Genomic DNA, 21,126 nt, shown 5'->3' on the forward strand with positions numbered 1-21,126 from the left:
TTGATCTGTTTCTACTTGAACACATCAAGGGATAGGGGGCTCGCTGTTTCAAGGAGCAACTCATTCTATAGCCTTGACTCTACAGAGTTTTACACATTTCTAACAGTAAGAAGTTTATTCTTATCTTAAATTACCATCCAAATTCCTGTATTCCCTCATCCTCTGATCATAATCCTGCTTGTAGATCCCATTTGTTACTTTATGACAGATTGCACAGGAGAGTTTTTGTGAAATGTGAAGACGGTTCTCACATAATCTCTGATGTCTCCATACTGCTCAGCTTTGGTGTGATTAAATGCTTATTCTATTGTTACAGACTAGACATCAGGGCTCAGAGACACCTACGTTCTCTTATCTTTTCTGATTTGATTCCATTGATTCTGCTGCAATGTGTCCTTTAGAAGGTCACTTGGAAACAGTCCAGCTTAGGTTACAAAGAGTACAAATGTTCAGAGAGAAGCAATTGTCAGGCTGATCCTTAAATGGTAACTGAAAAGAAAGGGCTGGACATTTCAGAGACTTCTGCCAACAAATTGCCACTATCTTGAGGCAAATGGGGATTTTCAGGCAACAGTGTTATAATAATTTGCCAATTATATCTACTTCAGAACCACTGCCAAAGCAATCCAACGACTTTTCATTCCACTACCGTTGACAGGACAGCTAAAAATTTCAACATTTCCTCTTACAGTCTGAATAGAAGTTTCCTGCCTTGGGGACTATAACAATATTTACTGTCATGGGGGAAAAGGTGAATTCTGGGAAGGGGAAAGAGAGGAAGGGAAATACTTGTGGAAGTAAACAAAGACAAAATGAAATGAGGTTTATTCAAAACTTGGGTTTTTGAATGCTTACATCAAATTGATGCCTGTGAATGTATCATAGGACAAATCTTAGAAATTGAAGAAGTAGGTTTTTCAAAGAAAAGACTTCAAAAAAAGATACCAAATAAACAAGAAAAAACTGTTTTTTAACCTGAAATTTTTTATTTAAATACCTACCAAGGTATCTCAACTTTGAGACTAAGGACAGGCAAAAAGCTGATCATTGTGTTCAACATTCAAAACTTATCAAAATATATTTAAAATAAGATAAAATTTAAAAATTAAAAGGAAATACAAGAAACTTGAAGAGTTGGGAAAAAATGAGATAATCTCCCAAATTGTTCAAAATTAGACATACATCAAGGAGAGAGAAAGAGGAAACAAAAGAAAGATCAATGCATACAAAATAGGTTAGGACCTCACAGCCTTTGGAATCCATAGACAATCCACAGGAAGCCCCTTTCACACCCCAAAACAAGGATACCAGTAGTATTCCCACCTCTACTCCAATCATTACGGCCTACTTTTATTTTACATATTGTATCTCCATTAAAAGGGGAGGGTCTGCTATTAAAAACAAGTTTGGCCTGACCAGACGGTTGTGTAGTGGCTAGAACGTAGAATTGGGACACAGAGGACCCAAGTTCAAAACTCCGAGGTCGCCAGCTTGAGCGTGGGTTCATGTGGTTTGAGCACAGCTCACCAGCTTGAACCTAAGGTTGCTGGCTTGAGCAAGGGGTTACTTGGTCTGCTGTAGTCCCCCAGTCAAAGCACATATGAGAAAGCAATCAATGAATAACTAAGGTGCTGCAACGAAGAATTGATGCTTCTCATCTCTCTCTCTTCCTGTCTGTCTGTCCCTATCTCTGTCTTTCTCTCTGTCTCTGTCACACACAAAAAAAATGTTTGAATAAAAAAACCCTGCAGCCCTGGCCGTTTGGCTCAGTGGTAGAGCATTGGCCTGGTGTGCAGGAGTCCCGGGTTCAATTCCCGGCCAGGGCACACAGGAGAAGCGCCCATCTGCTTTTCCACCCCTCCCCCTCTCCTTCCTTTCTGTCTCTCTCTTCCCCTCCCGCAGCCAAGGCTCCATTGGAGCAAAGATAGCCCAGGTGCTGAGGATGGCTCTGTGGCCTCTGCCTCAGGCGCTAGAATGGCTCTGGATACAACAGAGCGATGCCCCAGAGGGGCAGAGCATCGCCCCCTGGTGGGCATGCTGGGTGGATCCCGGTCAGGTGCATGCGGGAGTCTGTCTGACTGCCTCCCCATTTCGAGCTTTGGAAAAAATGCAAAAACAAAAACAACAACAACAACAAAAACCCTGCAAACAGGAATGAACTATTGAAAATTCTTGAACAAGGAGTGATACAATCACATTTTGCTTTGGGAATCTGGCAACCAGGAGCAGAATGGATCAGACAAGGGTCAGCCTCGGAGTGAGTATGATATCTCATTTAAAAGGCTATGACCTTTAAAAAGCACAAGCTATGCTCATTCTCCAAGTAAAAATATTTAAAAAGTTGATCTAATAATATATTCATAAGAATGGAAAGGACTATATGAACAATTTGAAAAAAAGAATGAACAGTTTGACATCTGGGCACTGGGGTACCATGCTAAGTCACTTACATATGTGGCACTGCTATCGGCTGAATGTCTCTGTTCCCTCAGATTTCATATGTTGAAATACTACACTTCAATGTGGGGTCCAAAGGCAGTAATTAGGTCGTGAGGGCAGAGTTCTCGTAAATAAGATTAATGCCCTTATAAAGAAGCAGAAGAGAACACTTTTGTACCTTTACCATGTGAGGATATAACAAGAGTCTGCAACCTCAGAAGACAACTGCACCAGAATCTTCAATAATCATATATCTGTGAATGATGTACTTATACATCAGGAAGAGTCTCAAAAACCAATACTCCCACGGGCAAGGGAATAGCCAAGTTTGTTGCGGTTTCCAATGAATGACATCAGTCCCATGTAGGTCTCAATCAAAATGGGTTCAGTTAACACCATCAGTCCCTTTCCACTTCCAGATCCGCTTGAATTCTTGAGGGCATTCTGGATAGCTGGAACAAGCTTAGATGTGAACTCAGACAACTAAAGAAGAAAAGAATGCACAGAGTTAGTGAATAGAGTTTAGGTTCAGACAAACCCCCTCCTCAACCAGTCTTTACAAAAGTGGACTTCTCTTGGAAGCTAGTTATTCTTTATTCTTAAACAAGAATGATTTCTCGGAATTGTTAACGTTGGTTTTATAAATCTTTTAAAAGAAATAATTAGTTAATAAGTTATGTATAGTAAGTTTATTTTTCTTATTAATCTTAATTTGTGCAACATTAAGAAGTCAGTTTAATGAATATTTGCTGACAGTCTATTAAGAATCACACACCTGTTGGGTGCTACTGAAGATTTTAAAGACAAAGAAGATACAGTCTCTGTCCTCAAAGAAATAACACTATAATAATCTCAGAAATTACCTTGTAATGCTTATACAAAGTTCACAAAAAATAAAATAGCAAAAAAAGAAGCGCAACACAAAAGAGGGAGAAATATATGGTTAGTGAATCAAAAAATGACTGAGAAAGGTGACTTTGAGGGTTAATAGAGTTTCAACTTGTGAAAGAAGGTTAGGGAGGGCCTACTTGACAGCTGCTGTTTTTCCAACTCAGCATCCTTTCTACCATTTGAGATTCTTCTTCTAAAAAGAATATATCAATTTTCCTTTGGAGAGCTACTCTCTTCCATTTAATACAAATCGTTTAAGTGGAGTTGACTTTAGCACAGGACTCAGGCTTACTCTTTCAGAGGAATTCATTCCTCTGGTTAGAGAAATTGGTTCAGGTACAGCCACATGGCCAATGTGATGGAGAAATTGATAGAATTCAAACCTGCTGGTATTTGTGGCCATTTTTGCCACACATAGTGAATAATGAGAACCTAACTAATAATGAAGCAAACAAAGGTGAAAGCACTAAGACATTGAGAGAGAGAAATTCTTTTTTTTTTTTGTATTTTTCTGAAGCTGGAAATGGGGAGAGACAGTCAGACAGACTCCCACATGCACCCGACCGGGATCCACCTGGCACGCCCACCAGGGGGCGACGCTCTGCCCACCAGGGGGCGATGCTCTGCCCCTCCGGGGCGTCGCTCTGTTGTGACCAGAGCCACTCTAGCGCCTGGGGCAGAGGCCAAGGAGCCATCCCCAGCGCCCGGGCCATCTTTGCTCCAATGGAGCCTTGGCTGTGGGAGGGAAAGAGAGAGACAGAGAGGAAGGAGGGGGAGGGGTGGAGAAGCAGATGGGCGCTTCTCCTGTGTAACCTGGCCGGGAATCGAACCCAGGACTTCTGCACGCCAGGCCGACGCTCTACCACTGAGCCAAACAGCCAGGGCCAAGAGAGATAAATTCTTAACAAAAACATTTGAATTACTGGATCAACTTAACATGAACTTTTAGTTAAAGGAGTGAAAACAAAAAATTCCTTCTTTGGTCAAGCCAAGTCCAATTGGGTTAAGAGGAGGGCAATTCAGGGAGGATTCAAAACAGAGATATAAACAAGGAAATGAACAAATTGAGAAGGTTTTATATTTGTATTTCCAATAAGCTTTTGATATTCGTTATCTCATTCCAATATAAACCTCTTAGGTGAGTAGAAGAAGATATCAGTATTTCCATGTTAGAAATCAATTCTCACATAAGTAAATGACTTATCCAAAGTCACTCCATTTTCTATATCATGGTAAAAAATAAAACAAAACAAAACAAATCTTTGGGAATAAGGACTTACTCACAATGAGATCAAAATCTGTTTCCTAGGCAATTGAATCACTAATCTAAATTAAAATTCTTAGAGAATATTTCAATATCAATTCAAATTATTAAACAGACTATCGAAATTGTTCTTCCCATTTCCTCATTAGGATCCAATCTTTGCTTTAAAGAACTAAACTAGAAATGATGATTCAATTAAGAAGAATCCTCTTTCACCATAATCTAATTTTCTATATAACTTTATCCTAGGTTCTTAATTTTATAGCCAATTGCATTTGAACACAGCACTTCTCAATATTAGGCTTAATTTCCCTACTAGAAAAAAAAAATCCCCTAAAATTTAGAACATAGCTATTACTAGCAGACCTCACACATAAGTGAGAAAGCTATGCAAATGAAACTTGTAATTCACTAGCTGTGTGACACTGTAATTTCACTTCCCCTTTCAGAGCCTCAGTTTACTCTTTTGAAAAGAGGCATTAAATTCTGTATATTTTAGATAATATCAGAAGAAAATAATTAGTCACTTATCAGATGGCATAGAGTTTGCTAGGATACCTCAATATTGTTGGTTTTTCAGAATAAAGTAAGGTTTTTGTAGTTTACTTTTCTGTAAAGTAATATATATCCCTAATTGGATAATATAAAAAATTATTTTTTTAAAAGACCTCACTTCACTGAGTTTAAAGCCTGTAACAGACAAGTAGGATTTTGTATGTTCTCCATGACTTTCCTGTAAAGTGGCAAACACAAACAGAGGATACATTTTATTACCTGTCCCAGTGCCCTCTTTGAGACCTCAAAAGAGATTTAAATATTGGTGTTACTAAATAAAACAAACTATAGTCGCATAGCCTGGGGATTCTGGAAGAAAAGACATCTTTATCTTAGCCAACTCTATCAGTGTTTTCACTGATTGGATATGAAAAGCAGAAACAAGGATTCTTTCTTTAACTTCCAACAGAGGAAAAGCAAAAAGAAAGAATGAGTTAATAACAGGGGCATTTCATCACTGTGTGTAATTTTTGTTTTATTTTGTTTGTTTGTTTGCATGTGAGAATGACAGACAGACAGAAAGACAGGAAGAGAAGAGAAGCATCAACTCATAATTGTGACACTTTAACTGTTCATTGATTGCTTTCTCATATGTGCCTTGACTGGAAGCATTTAATCCCTTGCTCTAGCCAGCAAATTGGGCTCAAGCTGATGAGCCTGTGCTTAAGCCAGCAACCTCGGGGCTATGAACCTGGATCCTGATGGTCTCAGGTCACCACTCTATCCACTGCACTACCACCTTGGTCAGACCATCACTGTGTTTTAAAGTTATTGAATTTCAAAGTCAGAAGTAATCTAAGGTTTATCAATTTGATCCATTCATCTACTGTATTATTTTATTTTCCTTACAATAACCTCACCAAAAGCCACATTCCTCTACCTAGACATATCCAATGATATCAAATTCATTGTTACATAAGCGTACCCATTCCTTCACTATGCATAGTGGGAAAATGCTTGAGATTAGATACAGAGGTTTAGGTATGTTTTCCTGCACAATCAGTACTGATAATTGTACTTTGGAAAAATCATTTAATCTCACTGAGCCTTGGTTTACACATCTGAAAATGGAAAAATAATAAAATTATAATGTTTCTAAAATCAACTTCATCAGATTAGTGTATGAATTTAAGTAAATTGCCCTGGCCAGTTGGCTCAGCGATAGAGCATTGGCCCAGTGTGTGGAAGTTCTGAGTTCGATTCCCTGCCAGGGCACACAGGAGAAGCGCCCATCTGCTTCTCTACCCTTCCCCCTCTCCTTTTTATCTCTCTCTTCCCCTCCCGCAGCCGAGGCTCCATTGGAGCAAAGTTGGCCTGGGCACTGAGGACGGCTCCATGGCCTCCGCCTCAGGCGCTAGAATGGCTCTCGTTGCATCAGAGCAACGGCCCAGATGGGCAGAACATTGCCCCCTGGTGAGCATGCTGGGTGTATCCCAGTCAGGTGCATGCAGGAGTCTGACTGCCTCCTGGCTTCTACCTTTGGAAAAATACAAAAAATAAAAAATAAAATTAATTATTCAAAAATATTTTGTAAAAGCATATCATTTATAGATATAAATATTATTATTTATAGGTCAGAAAGATTTTATCTTTCTTAATCTTATTTCCTTCAATTGCATACTTAGAATGTGAATTTCCTTAATTCTATACTTAGAATGTATCTTAGACTCCAGGAAGTACTGTTTTATTAAAAAACTGTAATATGTACTTTTTAAAGAAGTCATAAAGAGTTAATTCCTTGGATGCCAAAAGATACATTACATTCTACTCAGAAACCATGATTTAAAAAAAAAAACATTGGTGGAGAATCAAAGTATTTTCCCCAAGGAATTTGTCAGTAATAAAGGGAAAAGTACTAACTTTACAGAAAAGAAATTCAGTACACACCACCTTAAATGAATGATCAAGGTTATTGCCACTTGTAATAAGACCCACAGGCATCACAATCTTGTGACATGATGCAGTAAAAGAACACAACATTATTTCAGCAGTATCTGTGCCAAAACACACACATACACAACAAACAAACAAAACAATACAGACCTCAATCTAACCATGAGAAAACATCAAACCAAGTTGAAAGATATTTTACTAAATAACTGACTAGTATTCATCAAAAGGGCCAAGAAAGAATGAGAAGCTCATAGTTTGCAGGGGTCTCAAACTCAACTCAGCATGTGGGCCGCAGAGCAAGATCACAGCCCTTCGGCGGGCCGCACTAGGTCTACAAAAGGCAACTGTTATGCAACACTTTCCAGTGTCACAAAATGACCAGAAACTGTAGTTCGCATCACAACTGCTGTTAACTAAGCTAATATCTAGCTAGGATGCTAGAGAAATGAAAAATACAAGTAGGACCCTAGGCTTACTTAATTTTATCCAAAATATTTTGAACTTCGTGGATTAGTCTGCGGGCTGCACAAAATTGTTCGGCGGGCCGCATGTGGCCCGTGGGCCGCGAGTTTGAGACCCCTGGTTTAGAGGATAATATCCACTTCTTTTTTTTTTTTTTTTTTTGTGAGAGAGAAAGTTGGCAGAATAGACAGGAAGGGAGAGAGATGGGAAGCATCAATTCTTCATTGCGGCATGGCACCTTAGCTGTTCATTGATTGCTTTCTCATACATGCCTTGACCAGGGGGGCTCAAGCCAATCCAGTGAACCTTTGCTCAAGCCAGCAACCTTGGGCTCAAGCCAGCAACCTTGGGCTCAAGCCAGCAATTTAGAGTTCAAGCCAGCAACCTCTGGGCTCAAGTCAGTGACCATGAGGTCATGTCTATGATCCCACGCTCAAGCCAGTGACTCCATGCTCAAGCCAGATGAGCCTGTGCTTAAGCCAGGGACCTCAGGGTTTTGAACCTGGGTCCTCAGCATCCTAGACCAACGCTCTATCCACTGCACCACCACCTGGTCAAGCCTTTTTTTTCTTTTTTTAAAAATAGTTTTTTAAGACTTTGTTCACTTTAGACAGAAGAAAGAAAGACAGAGAGCAAGAGAGAGAGAAGGTGGGGGAGAGCAGGACTCATCAACTTCCATATGTTTCTTGACCAGGCAAGCTCAGTGTTTCCAACTGGTGACCTCAGCATTCCAGGTTGATGCTTTATCCACTGCGCCACCACAGGTCAGTAGAGGACAATAAAGATATAGAACAAGAACATGTAATAAAGGATTCTGGACTGAACTCTGCACTAGAAGACATTAAGAAAAACATAACAATAGCCTGACCAGGTGGTGGCATAATGGAGCGTAGAACTGGGACGTGGAGGACCCAGGTTTGAAACCCTGAGGTCTCTAGCTTGAGCATGGGCTCGACTGGTTTGAGCAAGTCTCACCAGCTTGAACCCAATGTCACTGGCTTAAGCAAGGGGTCACTCGCTCTTCTGTAGCCCCCTGGTCAAAGCACATATAGGAAAACGATCAATGAACAACTAAGGTGCCATGACGCAATGAAGAATTGATGCTTCTCATCTCTCTCCCTTCCTGTCTGTCTGTCCCTATCTGTCCCTCTATCTGTCTCTGTCACAAAATATATATATATATAACAACAACAACAAAAAGTAAAATTTGAGTAAGATCTGTAATTTAGTTGATATTATTGTACCAATGTTTAATTTCCAGGTTTTGATAACTATACTACAGCTTTGTAAGTTGTTAGAAGAGTTTGAATGACAGATACATGGAAACTACATTTGCAGTTTTTTTGTAAATCTAAAATTATTTCAAAATAAAAAGCTTTTAAAACTTAAGTTTAAAATTACTAAATATTAGTCCCCCAAAATTTTTGCAATTTTCAATTATTCAAGGAGAAATGTTTAAAAGAAAAACAGGTGCAAAGAATATCCTTACTTTGTTTCTCTTATGTCTACTCTTAATATAAACCTATATCAAAATTATACAAGCATTAGTAAATTTTTATTTAATATTTGTATTATGACATGAATTACAGAGACAATTTAATGAAATCATTAAAATAATTTTCCATCCAAAGCATTTAAGCAATTTTTTCCATTTAAATATTTTACTGTCCTTCTAAAAATTTGCTTTGAATTAATAATTTTCTTTGCAATTTTTACAACAAAAATTTGACCATTTCAAATTTAGCTATTATAAGTTTTCTTCTGATGTTGTTTTTAATAGTGTTACTTTCCTGAGTTTGATTTTACTTAACTTCATTTTGTATTTAATTTTATTAAGACTAAATTTCCTCAGGCAAAACTTTGCTTCTAAAATAATATGTAATTTTTCAGTTTGTTTGCCACCTATATAAGTATTCCCAGTGCCATTTGTTTTAGCTGCTTTAATTTTCTGTGTGTATATGAATGATTTCTATCAGTGCTTTAAACTAACTCTATGTGTCAAATACAGATGAAAGGGTATTTACAATCATTCAAGAAATATTGATGAAGCACCTAGACCAGGGGTCCCTAAAATATGGCCCATGGGCCACATGTGGCCCCCTGAGGCCATTTATCTAGCCACTCACCGCACTTCCAGAAGGGGCACCTCTTTCATTGGTGGTCAGTGAGAGGAGCACAGGATGCAGATGCCGCAAAGCGCAGCATTGCTCACGTATAGTATTACTTCCGGTGACGTGGTACGCATGTGTCACGGCTCCAGAAGTGCGTCATATCACTTGTTATGACTAGCAGTGACAAATATGGAACCAGACATTGAACATCTCATTAGCCAAAAGCAGGCCCATAGTTCCCATTGAAATACTGGTCAGTTTGTTGATTTAAATTTACTTGTTCTTTATTTTAAATATTGTATTTGTTCCTGTTTTGTTTTTTTACTTTAAACTATGTGCAGTGAGCATAGGGATTTGCTCATAATTTTTTTTATAGTCTGGCCCTCCAATGGTCTGAGGGACAGTGAACTGGCCCCTGTGTAAAATGTTTGGGGACCCCTGACCTAGACTATACTCCAGGCATGTTCCCTGTGAGTACAAGGAAGAATCCTGTTCTCAGGGAGCTGCTTCTTCCTCCTCCTCCTCCTCCTCCTCCTTCTTCTTTCTTATTCTCCTCCTTCTTCCTTCTCTTCCTTTTCCTTCTTCTTCTTCTTCCTCATTCCTTCTCTTCCTCCTCCTCCTCCTTCTTTTTTAAGAGATGAGACTTTTTAAATTGCTTTTAGAGAGACAGGAGGGGGAGGTGAGGCATTCATTTTTTTGTTCCACTTTGTTGTGTACTCACTGGTTGCTTCCCATATGTGCCCTGACTTGGGGTTGAACCCACAACTTGGTCATTTTGGAATGATGCTCTAACTGACAGCTGACAGGCCAGGGCCTGGATCTTATATTTTTGTGGTACGAGACAAAAAGTAAAAGTGATTTTGACAGTGATATATTGTGGAAGTAAAGTAAAATGTAGTAAAGAAATAGCAATGTGACTGAGGGGTAGTTTACATATTATATTCAAGGCAAGTCATTCTCAGGAAGCAAAACTTGAACTGAGGTCCAAATAATAAAATAGAGGCAGCCATATGCAGAGGATATTCTAGGAAGAAAATGGCACTGTAAAGGCTGTGAGGTAGGGATGAGGTTAGTTTATTTAAGGAACACAGAAAGGGACTGTAAGACTAGATTACAATAACCGAAAGAAAGAGGTAGGAGTACTAGGCATGAGGAATTTTGTGGGCCATATGAAGGACTTTGGATTGAAGTGATTTTAAGGACAAGTTTAAAGTTGCATGTTGTTTTTATTTTAGAAAAAAATAATCCTGACTGGCTGCTATTTGGACAAGTTGCTGTTAGGGTCAAGAATAGAAGCAGGAAGAAGAGTGTGGAGGGCACTTTCATAGTCCAGGCAAGAGATGATGATGGCTTAGACCAGATAGCAGTGGAGAACATGAGAACTGGTTGAATTGGGGATATTTTTTGAAGTAGAGCCACACAATTCACTGGTATGATTAAATATAAGAGATGAAAATAACAAGAATCAAAGATGACATCTAAAGTTTTGGTCTGAGCAAAAAACCAAAACTTGGGCAGGTGGTGACATAATTACTGAGTTAGTAAAGCCTGTGGGAGTTGGGGTAGGAGGTGGAGAGATACAGTGATCAAGGTTTTGTTTGAGATGTGTTTCTGAGGTGTCTAACCAATTTACAATACACAGGTGAAAAGTCTATGTCTATAGTTAAAAATTCCATATTAATTATAGATACAGGAGTTAGGAAAAATATTCATAAGTCAAGTTAATAGCTTAAACAAGATAAAGTACAGGATAGGGGTTATAAATTAACAGATATATATTTTGTTGGAAAATGTACTCAGCCCCAGGGACAATGCAAAGATTTAATAGGTAAACTGAAGGCTCAAAAGATCCAGATATTTGTCGAACAAGTAGCGAGCAAGCAGTTGAGCAAGGTCTTGGACTCAGCTCTCCTAACTTAAGTCTGAAAGTCCTCTCTCCTATAAAATACTGCTATTATTCACAGTAAAATTCTAATATTTAAGAAAGAATTCATGTTTCTTATTTTCTAAAAGTAGACAGAGAAAATCAGACTGAGTAATTTTTAAACCATATTTCTTAGAACATTGAATTCCCTCTCATAGTGGATGACAATATAACATCATCAAACCAGGATTTTTTGTAAAGAGAGGAAGTGCTGTTATTAAGAATGCTGGGACAGCAGATTCCTGAGGGTTTGGGGAGAGGGTGTGGAAGGAAAGAAAGAAGCCAAGCAGGTAACTTGCTTTAGCCCCTGCGATCAAATCAAGTACATCTACTCTATTTTTATCAGTTTTATATACTTGGGGTCTAAGTAAAACTTCATTTTAAAAGGCTTTGCTTCTAATGTATTTGGGAAACATAGGATAAAGCTTTCCTAGGAATCTCTGACTATTCCATTCACAGGATCTATAGTGCCCACATTTCTATTTGTCTTAACCAAGCTGAAATCCTAACTCGCCCACATGCCTTCCAATAGAAGGCAAAAGCTAGGTCTTATTCTATTACATTCCACTTATACCATTATGTATATTATATATTTGTACATTACTTGCTTATACATTCCCCTATACCACTTACATATATTTCATCCAGTTTTCTGAGAACAGGTGTGATTGTCTGTCTGTACAACTAAACCACGGTTTCTTTACCTTAGGGCCATTGCTATTTGGGACCAGAAAACTCTTTGCTGAAGGAGAGGATATTGCGTGAATTTTAGGAAGTTAAGAAGTATTCCTAGCTTCTACCCACCAGGTACCAATAACACCCCAGCTCAGGTATGACACCCAAAATTATCTCCACACATTGTCCAATGTCCCCTGGGAAAAAAAGTATTCCCTGTTGAGAACCACTGAACTAAAGAAAGTATAGCATGATGTAACATGAGCATGGAAATCAAACTGATCTGGTCTTAAGGAGCAAATCTGGCAAACATTAACTATGTGAATTTTATACTTCCTCTGTGAGTTTTATAGTTCCTTTTTTATAAAATAAAGCTCCTAATAGGATCAAATTCATAATTTGTAAGGATTAAACTAACTTAAATAAAAGTTGTTTGTTTGTTTTTTAACGGAGACAGAGAGAGAGTCAGAGAGAGGGATAGACAGAGACAGACAGACAGGATCAGAGAGAGATGAGAAGCATCAATCATCAGTTTTTTGTTGTGACACTTAGTTGTTCATTGATTGCTTCCTCATATGTGCCTTGACCTCGGGCCTTCAGCAGACGGAGTAACCCCTTGCTTGAGCCAGTGACCTTGGGTCCAAGCTGGTGAGCTTTTGCTCAAACCAGATGAGCCCACATTCAAGCTGGTGACCTCAGGGTCTCAAACCTGGGTCCTTCTGCATCCCAGTTCGACGCTCTATCCACTGCACCACTGCCTGGTCAGGCAATAAAAGGTTTTTATATAAGCTCTATGTGTGTGTGCACACATGTTTATGTATTTTAGGAAGTATTGGGGAAGTGAAATGTCATTAGTCTGGAAATTGGAATCATATTGCAAAGGCCATAAAGGAAGCCTGTTCCTAATAATCAATAAACATTGTCAATAAATCATTGACATTATCATCACCATCATCATAAAACTATGATTTCCTAATAGCCAAAGTACATACAGTTCACCTCAACCTTTCATTGTCAGCACCTTCTGGAGAGTCAAGATGCCTTTTCATAGATTAATATATGTTTATCAAATTACTGAATGCCTTCCTGGTCCTCATCATAAACTTCATGACAACCTTTGCAGCCTCAGAATCTAAGTGCTGAAAAGAAAAAGAGTATACTCTTCCATACTCAATAAACTTGGAATTTAATCATTAGAGTTAGAAGCGCTTTATTTCTAGTCATTTCTGTGAAGCTTCTGAAAGGAGGAGGGACCAGGAAGACAGAACAAGCAGTACATTGAAGGAGAGGTAGACAAAGGGCCAAGTCCCCAGGCCAGCTCTTGATGTTTAAAGCACCTGAAGTGAATCTGTGTGACAAGAATGCAGTGTCATCTGATATGAATGCCACCAGACACATACTTTCTCTAAAAGCTTTTATACATCCAACCCTGGTTCCTTCTTTTATTCCTGTTTCAAAAACAAGGGGTCAAATTTTAAGAACTCTGATTACACAGGTCCTGTATGTTGGTTAGGGTAAGGTACAGCAGTGTGTGTTTGTGTGTGTGTATATTGGGGAAGTGGAAAGTGTTGAATGTTTTTGACTTTACAACAATTATTTACCAGCTGAGTGACTGGGCACTTGGTTTGCTTTAGGTGCTGTCTGCCAGCAGTTCACTACTCAGAGTCTCAGTTTTCCTTATTACAACCATCACTTGCTTCCTGTTTACACTGGGGAAAAAGACCTGGTTTTATGCCTGCCCACCCACATTCCTCAGCTGAACAGGTTTTCCAAGCCTTCAGGCTATAAGTTTCAGTCTCCTTATGTAGAAAGTGAAGCATGCCGGGGAACAGAGTACGTCCATCTACTACCCGACACTGGAAACCAGTTGGGGAGTTACACAGCTGGACAAAATGCTTATATCATCTTTGCACATTTTACTTGGAATTATCTTTGTGGAGACACGTGACTATGGGTGTGTCCAGGCATGCAGAAAGAAAAAGGAGGATGAGGCAGGAGCTTCTTTCCTACAAAAGAGAGGTTTCTACACATCTTAATTCGCATCTTCATCCTATCCCATTCCTTCACCTTTCCCAACACACCCATCCCCCCCCACACTCACACACGCATATCACACATATACACACACTCATACTTTGAACTGGCAAAAATGTACTAATTTTTATCCAAGATTATTTCATATACCTTGCTAATTTGCAGTTTCTAACCATGCTTCTTTTACTTAAGTGTCTTTCCCTAACTTTTTAGGTACTTAAAGCATTCATTCATACCTTGAGATTCACATGAAATGTCATTTCACCTATTAACTTTTGGATTTACCTGTTTCTTATTTTAGGCTCCCATAAAAATGTGTGACTCCATCTACAAACAGTCTTAGAACATTAAAATATAATTTAATTACCTTTTTTTTTTTTTTACTTTCTTCCTTGCCAGTATAAATATTTGGAGGGCAAAATCTGTTTTTTTCTTGGTGTTCCAAGCTACTAACACATTGCTGAGCATGTAATATTCAATGCCAGGTAGGTACTCAGTGAATATTGGTTAGTCTGACCAGGTGGTGGTGCAGTGGATAGAGCATTGGACTGGGATGCTGAGGAACCAGGTTCTAAACCACGAAGTCACCAGCTTGGGTGTGGGCTCATCCGGCTTCAGCATGGGTTCACCAGCTTGAGCATGGGGCCACTGCCTTAAATGTAAGATCATAGATATGCCTCATGGTCACTGGCTTGAAGCCCAACATAGCTGACTTGAGCCCAAGGTCACTGGCTTGAGCAAGGGGTCGCTTACTCTGCTGGAGCCACCTCCCCGTCAAGGCATATATGAGAAAGCAATGAATGAACAACTAAGGTGCTGCAACAAAGAATTTATGCTTCTCATCTCTCTTCTTTCCTGTCTGTCTGTCCCCATTTGTCCCTCTCTCTGTCTCTCTCTCTCCGTCACACACACACACACACACACACACACACACACACACACACACACACAAAAGATGAAGAAAAATAACAATATTGGTTAAATTGATGTGAAGGAAAATCAAAAGCCTAAGGATATAAAAGTTACATTTGATTGCTAAAACATTGATTCATTTTCATAATTCCCTTGAAGAAAAAGGTAAAGGTGCCATAAAATAATTAAAAAGGTTAAAATACAAATCACTTTGATTTGGCTATAGAACTTGCATGATCCATTTGCTATTATTTACCAGCTCTGAGCTCTCACTAGTCACTCAGAGCAAGACTCTCCACACACTCCAAGAACGCAGCAAGGCAATAGTTAAAAGAAGGGAGGTACACTGCAAGCCACAAATGTTAAGTACATGAAACAGAAGAGGGTAATTTAGCCTGGACACAATGTGTAATATCATATTATATCGAATCACATTAATAAAAATAAATACACACAGAGTTCCTTTAAATTTAAAGGCATTTCTCTGCCTATTAGCAAATTGTTTTGGTGTAGAAAGAGAGCTATTTTATTGTAATACTGTACCTTAATCAACTCAAACCCTTGTTTTTAAAATGGAGGTAGCTATCTTGACCTCACAGGGTGTTTGTTTGTGAATTGCATTGAAAACATGCAAGCTGTAATTAATAAACTTAAAGTATAATTACATGATATTACATAAGATTATGTTCATATCTTGCAATAATATCATCAATGCCAAGAACTTTTCCTATGTTCACAACTGCTTTACATGAATAATGCAAAGGATGTGCAGACTGGAAATTGTTGGTAAGGCTCAGAGATAAGCAAGAATGTCTGGAAAGAGACCATCTGACCATATCTGCCAGATGTAGAAATGCTATAGTGAGATGAATTTTAAAATCTATTTTGGAATAAATTTGATTGTGATTTTTAGAACACTGAGACTAAAAAATAATAGGTTAGAATTTCAATGCAATTGTGTTCACTGTTCTTTCCTAGAGTAACTTCCTGACCAGTCAACCCCATGACTCAGCTTTGACCCAATGCTGTATAATCTGAAACCTCTGTCACCAGCTCAGCTTTCTCTCCTGAGCTTCAGACCTAAGTTTCTAACTGCCTGACAACCAACTCTACCCCACATTCCATGGACATTTCAAATTCATGAATTGATCCTCCAAACTAACTCTTCTTTTAGTTTTCCCATTTAAATAAATAGACTCACCATCTACCTAACCAGAAACCATGTCATCTTGAAATCTTCCTCTCCTTCACCTATTATATCCGGTCAGTTACCTTCTTCCATTGATTCTATATTCTGAATATTGCAAAATGTCATCATCTTCTCTCCATTCCCACTACTCCCAAGTTAGTTTAAGCTTGCTTACTTTTATTTTTTTTATTAAAAAGTATTAAAATATGGTGGGGACCATGTAAGATTATACTCCAGCTAAATCAAATTACTCTCAGACTAAAACACTCCTTATACCTTCATATTTCTCTGCTTCTCTTCATTTAATCCAAACTTCTTTTTTTATATATATTTTAAAAATATTTTTATTCATTTTAGACAGGGGAAAGAGAGAGAGAGAAACAGAGAGAGAAGAGGGGAGGAGCAGGAAGCATCAACTTCCATATGTGCCTTGACCGGGCAAGCCCAGGGTTGCGAACCGGCGACCTGAGTGTTCCAGGTCAATGCTTTATCCGGTGCACCACCACAGGTTAGGCATGATCCAAACTTTTTTTTTAAGTCATCAGTACTAACATAGAATTCTTTACATTTAATTTTTTATGTGTGTGTGATGGGGGGGGGGGGGCAGCAGATAGAGACAGACAAACAGGAAGGGAGAGAGATGAGAAGCATTAATTCTTCGTTGTGGCTCCTTAGTTGTTTATTGATTCCTTTCTCATACGTGCCTTGACAAGGGGGCTGCAGTAGAGCAAGTGACCCCTTGCTCAAGCCATCAACCTTGGGCTTCAAGCCAGTAACCATGGGGTCATGTCTATGATCCTATGCTCAAGCCAGAGACCCTATGCTCAAGCTGGTAAGCCCGCATTCAAGCCAAATAAACTCACACTCAAGCTGGTGACCTCAGGATTTCAAACCTGGGTCCTCTGCATCTCAGTCCCATGCTCAATCTACTGTGCCACCACCTGGTCAGGCTAGAATTCTTTACATTTCAATATGCCTTTCTAAAGTAATACATTTCACAAAGGGAAAAATATTAACTCATTGATATCTGTATCCTTAACAATTGCAATAATTCCTGTGCTTTGTAGGTGTCAGAAAATAATTGTTGATAATGAGATTCCAGGAACTGTAAGAGAAAAGTTTCTGAGTAAAAATAAATTTGGATTTCTTAATTTTTTACCTTTATTTTTTTAGCTTATTGATTTTAGAGAGACAGGAAGGTAGAGAGGAAGAGAGAGAGAGAGATTTATTGTTCCACTTACTTACGCATTCATTGATTGATTCTTGTATGTGCCCTGACCAGCAATCATGGCATATTGGGATAATGCTCTAACCAATTGAGCTACCTGGCCTGGGAAAATTTGAATTTTTTTCAAATAATAAGTTGTTTCCTTATTCCCTTAGACTGTAAATAATTTGAAATTTTTGACTGTATGTAACTCAGCTCTACATGATTCCCTTTACTGTGCCATAATAGTTTTGTTAAATTAAATTGTTTCAGGTATTTGATCTAGTTATGCAATTTTCCCCATATTCTGCTACTTGTTCCTGTTTCATTCATATAGGAAATGGAAAAATTAGCGTATATTACCATTTTAACATCTTATGTTATGCCAAAAAATATTCATATAAAAGGTATTCTATATCCCCAGAATTATCTTTCTTCTTATTTATTCTTTTATGTTAATAGTACTGGGTCTTAACCAAAGCCACTTTTGGAAAGTGTCCTAAAAATAAATAATATTGTGACATAGAAACCAACAACAAAAGAAAAACTAAGACTCTAAGAACTGGATCAGAGTACTTATTATTTCACATCCCAGATGAAGATCACTTCTTTCTGTAAAGAGTTGGGACTTGGAGTGGTCTTTGAATTTAGAAATGGCTTGGCAAATAAGAAAGCTAGACTGTTGCCAGGAATTAAAAAAAAAAGATAGAATAACTTAAGAAGCCTTAAAGATAACACACCTAACAGATCCATCCACACACCCTACTGTTCTTGCCTCTGTTCAACAAGAGCTATATGAATATCAAATTTCCCATTTAGCTTTGTCTAATAGGGAGGCTTCATGATATTTAATGTTCCAGTTCACTAATCACATTCATGGATATTTGGAAAATAATTATTCCAGCCTCCTTTTGATATTTTAGTTTTCATCTTCTTAAATTATTTGATTATATTTTTATATAACAGAATAAAACAACACACTAATAAGTATTAGAGTAATACAGTGGAATTTCTCTATAGTGATAGAACTTGTTCTTTAATTCTTCACCCTAAATTTCTTCTAGCAAAGAACACTCAAAAAATAAGTACTTACTGCACCAGTATGAGGAATAAGAGAAGACATGGCCCTGGGAGTGATGGATATAATAACAATAGTTATTGTTGGTATTTATTTTGACTTACAATAAAATAAAGTTCTCTTAATATAAAAATATATATTATTTTAATGGCTAGAGCTAGATTCCCTTTAAAGGTGGAGAATGACTTTGGAAGGTTACATTATTAAGTTCTTGAGGTGGGACAGCGGGTGTTAAAAAAGAAACAGATAAACTACTTTGTGCTGCTAATAAGAAAAAAGACAGACTTTGGGGTGTGGCAAGAGGAGAGGAAAGAAGATTATGAAGCAATGTGTTAGAGCAGGGGTCCCCAAACTTTTTACACAGGGGGCCAGTTCACTGTCCCTCAGACCGTTGGAGGGCCGGACTATAAAAAAAACTATGAACAAATCCCTATGCATACTGCACATATCTTATTTTAAAGTAAAAAAACAAAACGGGAACAAATACAATATTTAAAATAAAGAACAAGTAAATTTAAATCAACAAACTGACCAGTATTTCAATGGGAACTATGCTCCTCTCACTGACCACCAATGAAAGAGGTGCCCCTTCCGGAAGTGCGGCGGGGGCCGGATAAATGGCCTCAGGGGGCCGCATGTGGCCCACGGGGCTGTAGTTTGGGGACCCCTGTGTTAGAGTATTATTATTAATAAAGTCTTTTAAAAACATTGAGATCTGATATTCCATTTGAAGTTTGGGGCTTTATTATGATGTAAACTCCCACTCTCTCACCCCGAAGCCCTCAGTGAATTTACTTTCACATAAATGCTTGTTGTTCCTACTGGTTTTCATTTTGTTTTGTTGATTTTGGGCAATAAAGAATCAGGCTAGGAGATGATGTTGATTCTTGGGTTGATGTATTGTGAAACAGGATTATAGCAGAAAAAAAACAGAAGCATTATCTATATAATTAACTAATTTAGTGCCTGCAATAGCATGAAGCCAGAGGTAAGCAAAGACCCTATCCAGCTTCTAATCACATATATTTTGTCTCAAATCCATTTTAGAATAGGGGACTTAACAATTTAAAATATTTGTTTATGCATATTTGTACATATACTTGCATGAATAAGTGTGTTTAAAATAATGCAAGAAATGTAATGTATGCCATCCAATCACAGAAGGCTTTAGATGTAGGTTGTCATGTTCTGAATTTATATCAAATGAAGAGTTGTGATATTTTGAAGTGAATGTCAGCTCATAAAGGTAAAGCATAGAAAGGGAAGCAAGGGCAAAAATTTCCAGGGCTATAAGTGTTCTTGTAGATCTGGTTTTGTTGAAAATGTAAAGTTTGATTTGTCACAGCATGTATTACTCCAACAGTTTACTTAGACTACTTGGAATATTCTAGTACTGCTTAAGTTTCCCTGGAGAAGAAGAAGGATAGTAAAAGAGACTCTCCCTGACACCAATAATTTTACAATCTACCTGGGGAGATGAGATTTAAAGACATAGACTACTGTTAATTGCTTTATGGTTTATAGAACATTTTTATACACCTTGGTCTCATTTTAGCCTTACAATGCTTATAAAGAGTTTGGGAGGAAGGTCAGTGTTCGTTATTTCCATTTAGAGATAAGACTACCAAGGCCTAGAGAGAACAGTGATTTAAATAAGGCCACTGAGCCTACTTTATAATTCACACTATTCCACACTCCTCTGAATAAAATAATTAGAATTTAATTATATATAGAAAATTATTTTACCCTGTGGGTAATAAACACAGTCTGACAAATGCAAGTATTATAATTTTAAAACAATATTACACTACAATGTTTTTGCTAAAAATTAGCAAGGAGGAAACAGTATGGTATGGTTAATATAAATATTATTTTTTATATAAAACAGCTTCATTGTTTACTAAAAAACCTTATATAAACCTATTTGAGTTTTTACCTATATAAACCCTAGTTTGTAACATCACTTTTTAAAACTGTACAGGTTTTAGAAGCACAAAACTTTACCAACAAAGCTAATCCAAGAGTGAATTCCAAACTGCTTTCTTACCTTGCAAATTTTAAGGAACTTCTCACTGGTGTTTCTCATAGGATGCTCAGTGAAGGTAGCATAAGGCACCTCAGTGGACCATGGGTTCCAACGAGACAATAGAGATTGCTGCTCCGGACTTCCCCAGTAGATCCTAAGACCTTCTCCTTGTCTCCTATAATAAAGAAGTTTTCTTTTAGATTAGCCATTTACATTGGATTAAAACTAAAAGGAAAAGGTAGGAAAGGAATGTGGTATCTCAGTAAGCTTTCATACTGTTGCTAAAATAAGAGGCTTAACTATAGACTAGTTGAATTGTTCCAGAAAATTTGGAAGAAGAAAAGAATGAATTTGTTTTCAAACATGATGGGTTCAAAGTGTGGTTGAGAATTCAATATGAAACTGCTTAGTTGGGCCCTGACCGGTTGGCTCAGTGGTAGAGCATCGGCCTGGTGTGCAGGAGTCC

At 38.0% G+C, this 21,126-nt stretch overlaps 1 protein-coding gene across 1 annotated transcript in view; it reads right to left on the reverse strand.

The window, feature by feature from the left end:
* Positions 1 to 755: 755 nt before the first annotated feature.
* Positions 756 to 21,126, reverse strand: part of TPRG1 (tumor protein p63 regulated 1) — a 157,313-nt gene continuing 136,942 nt past the window's right edge. Inside the window, exons 5-6 of the mRNA XM_066347669.1 lie at positions 20,682 to 20,835; positions 756 to 2,922 (exon numbers count right to left, since the gene is read on the reverse strand). Of these exons, the coding sequence (XP_066203766.1) occupies positions 2,728 to 2,922; positions 20,682 to 20,835 (349 nt within the window). The 3' untranslated portion in view covers positions 756 to 2,727. The remainder of the gene's footprint in view (positions 2,923 to 20,681; positions 20,836 to 21,126) is intronic.

This window comes from Saccopteryx leptura, chromosome 8, assembly GCF_036850995.1.
Source record: "Saccopteryx leptura isolate mSacLep1 chromosome 8, mSacLep1_pri_phased_curated, whole genome shotgun sequence".
Lineage (NCBI taxonomy): Eukaryota > Metazoa > Chordata > Mammalia > Chiroptera > Emballonuridae > Saccopteryx > Saccopteryx leptura.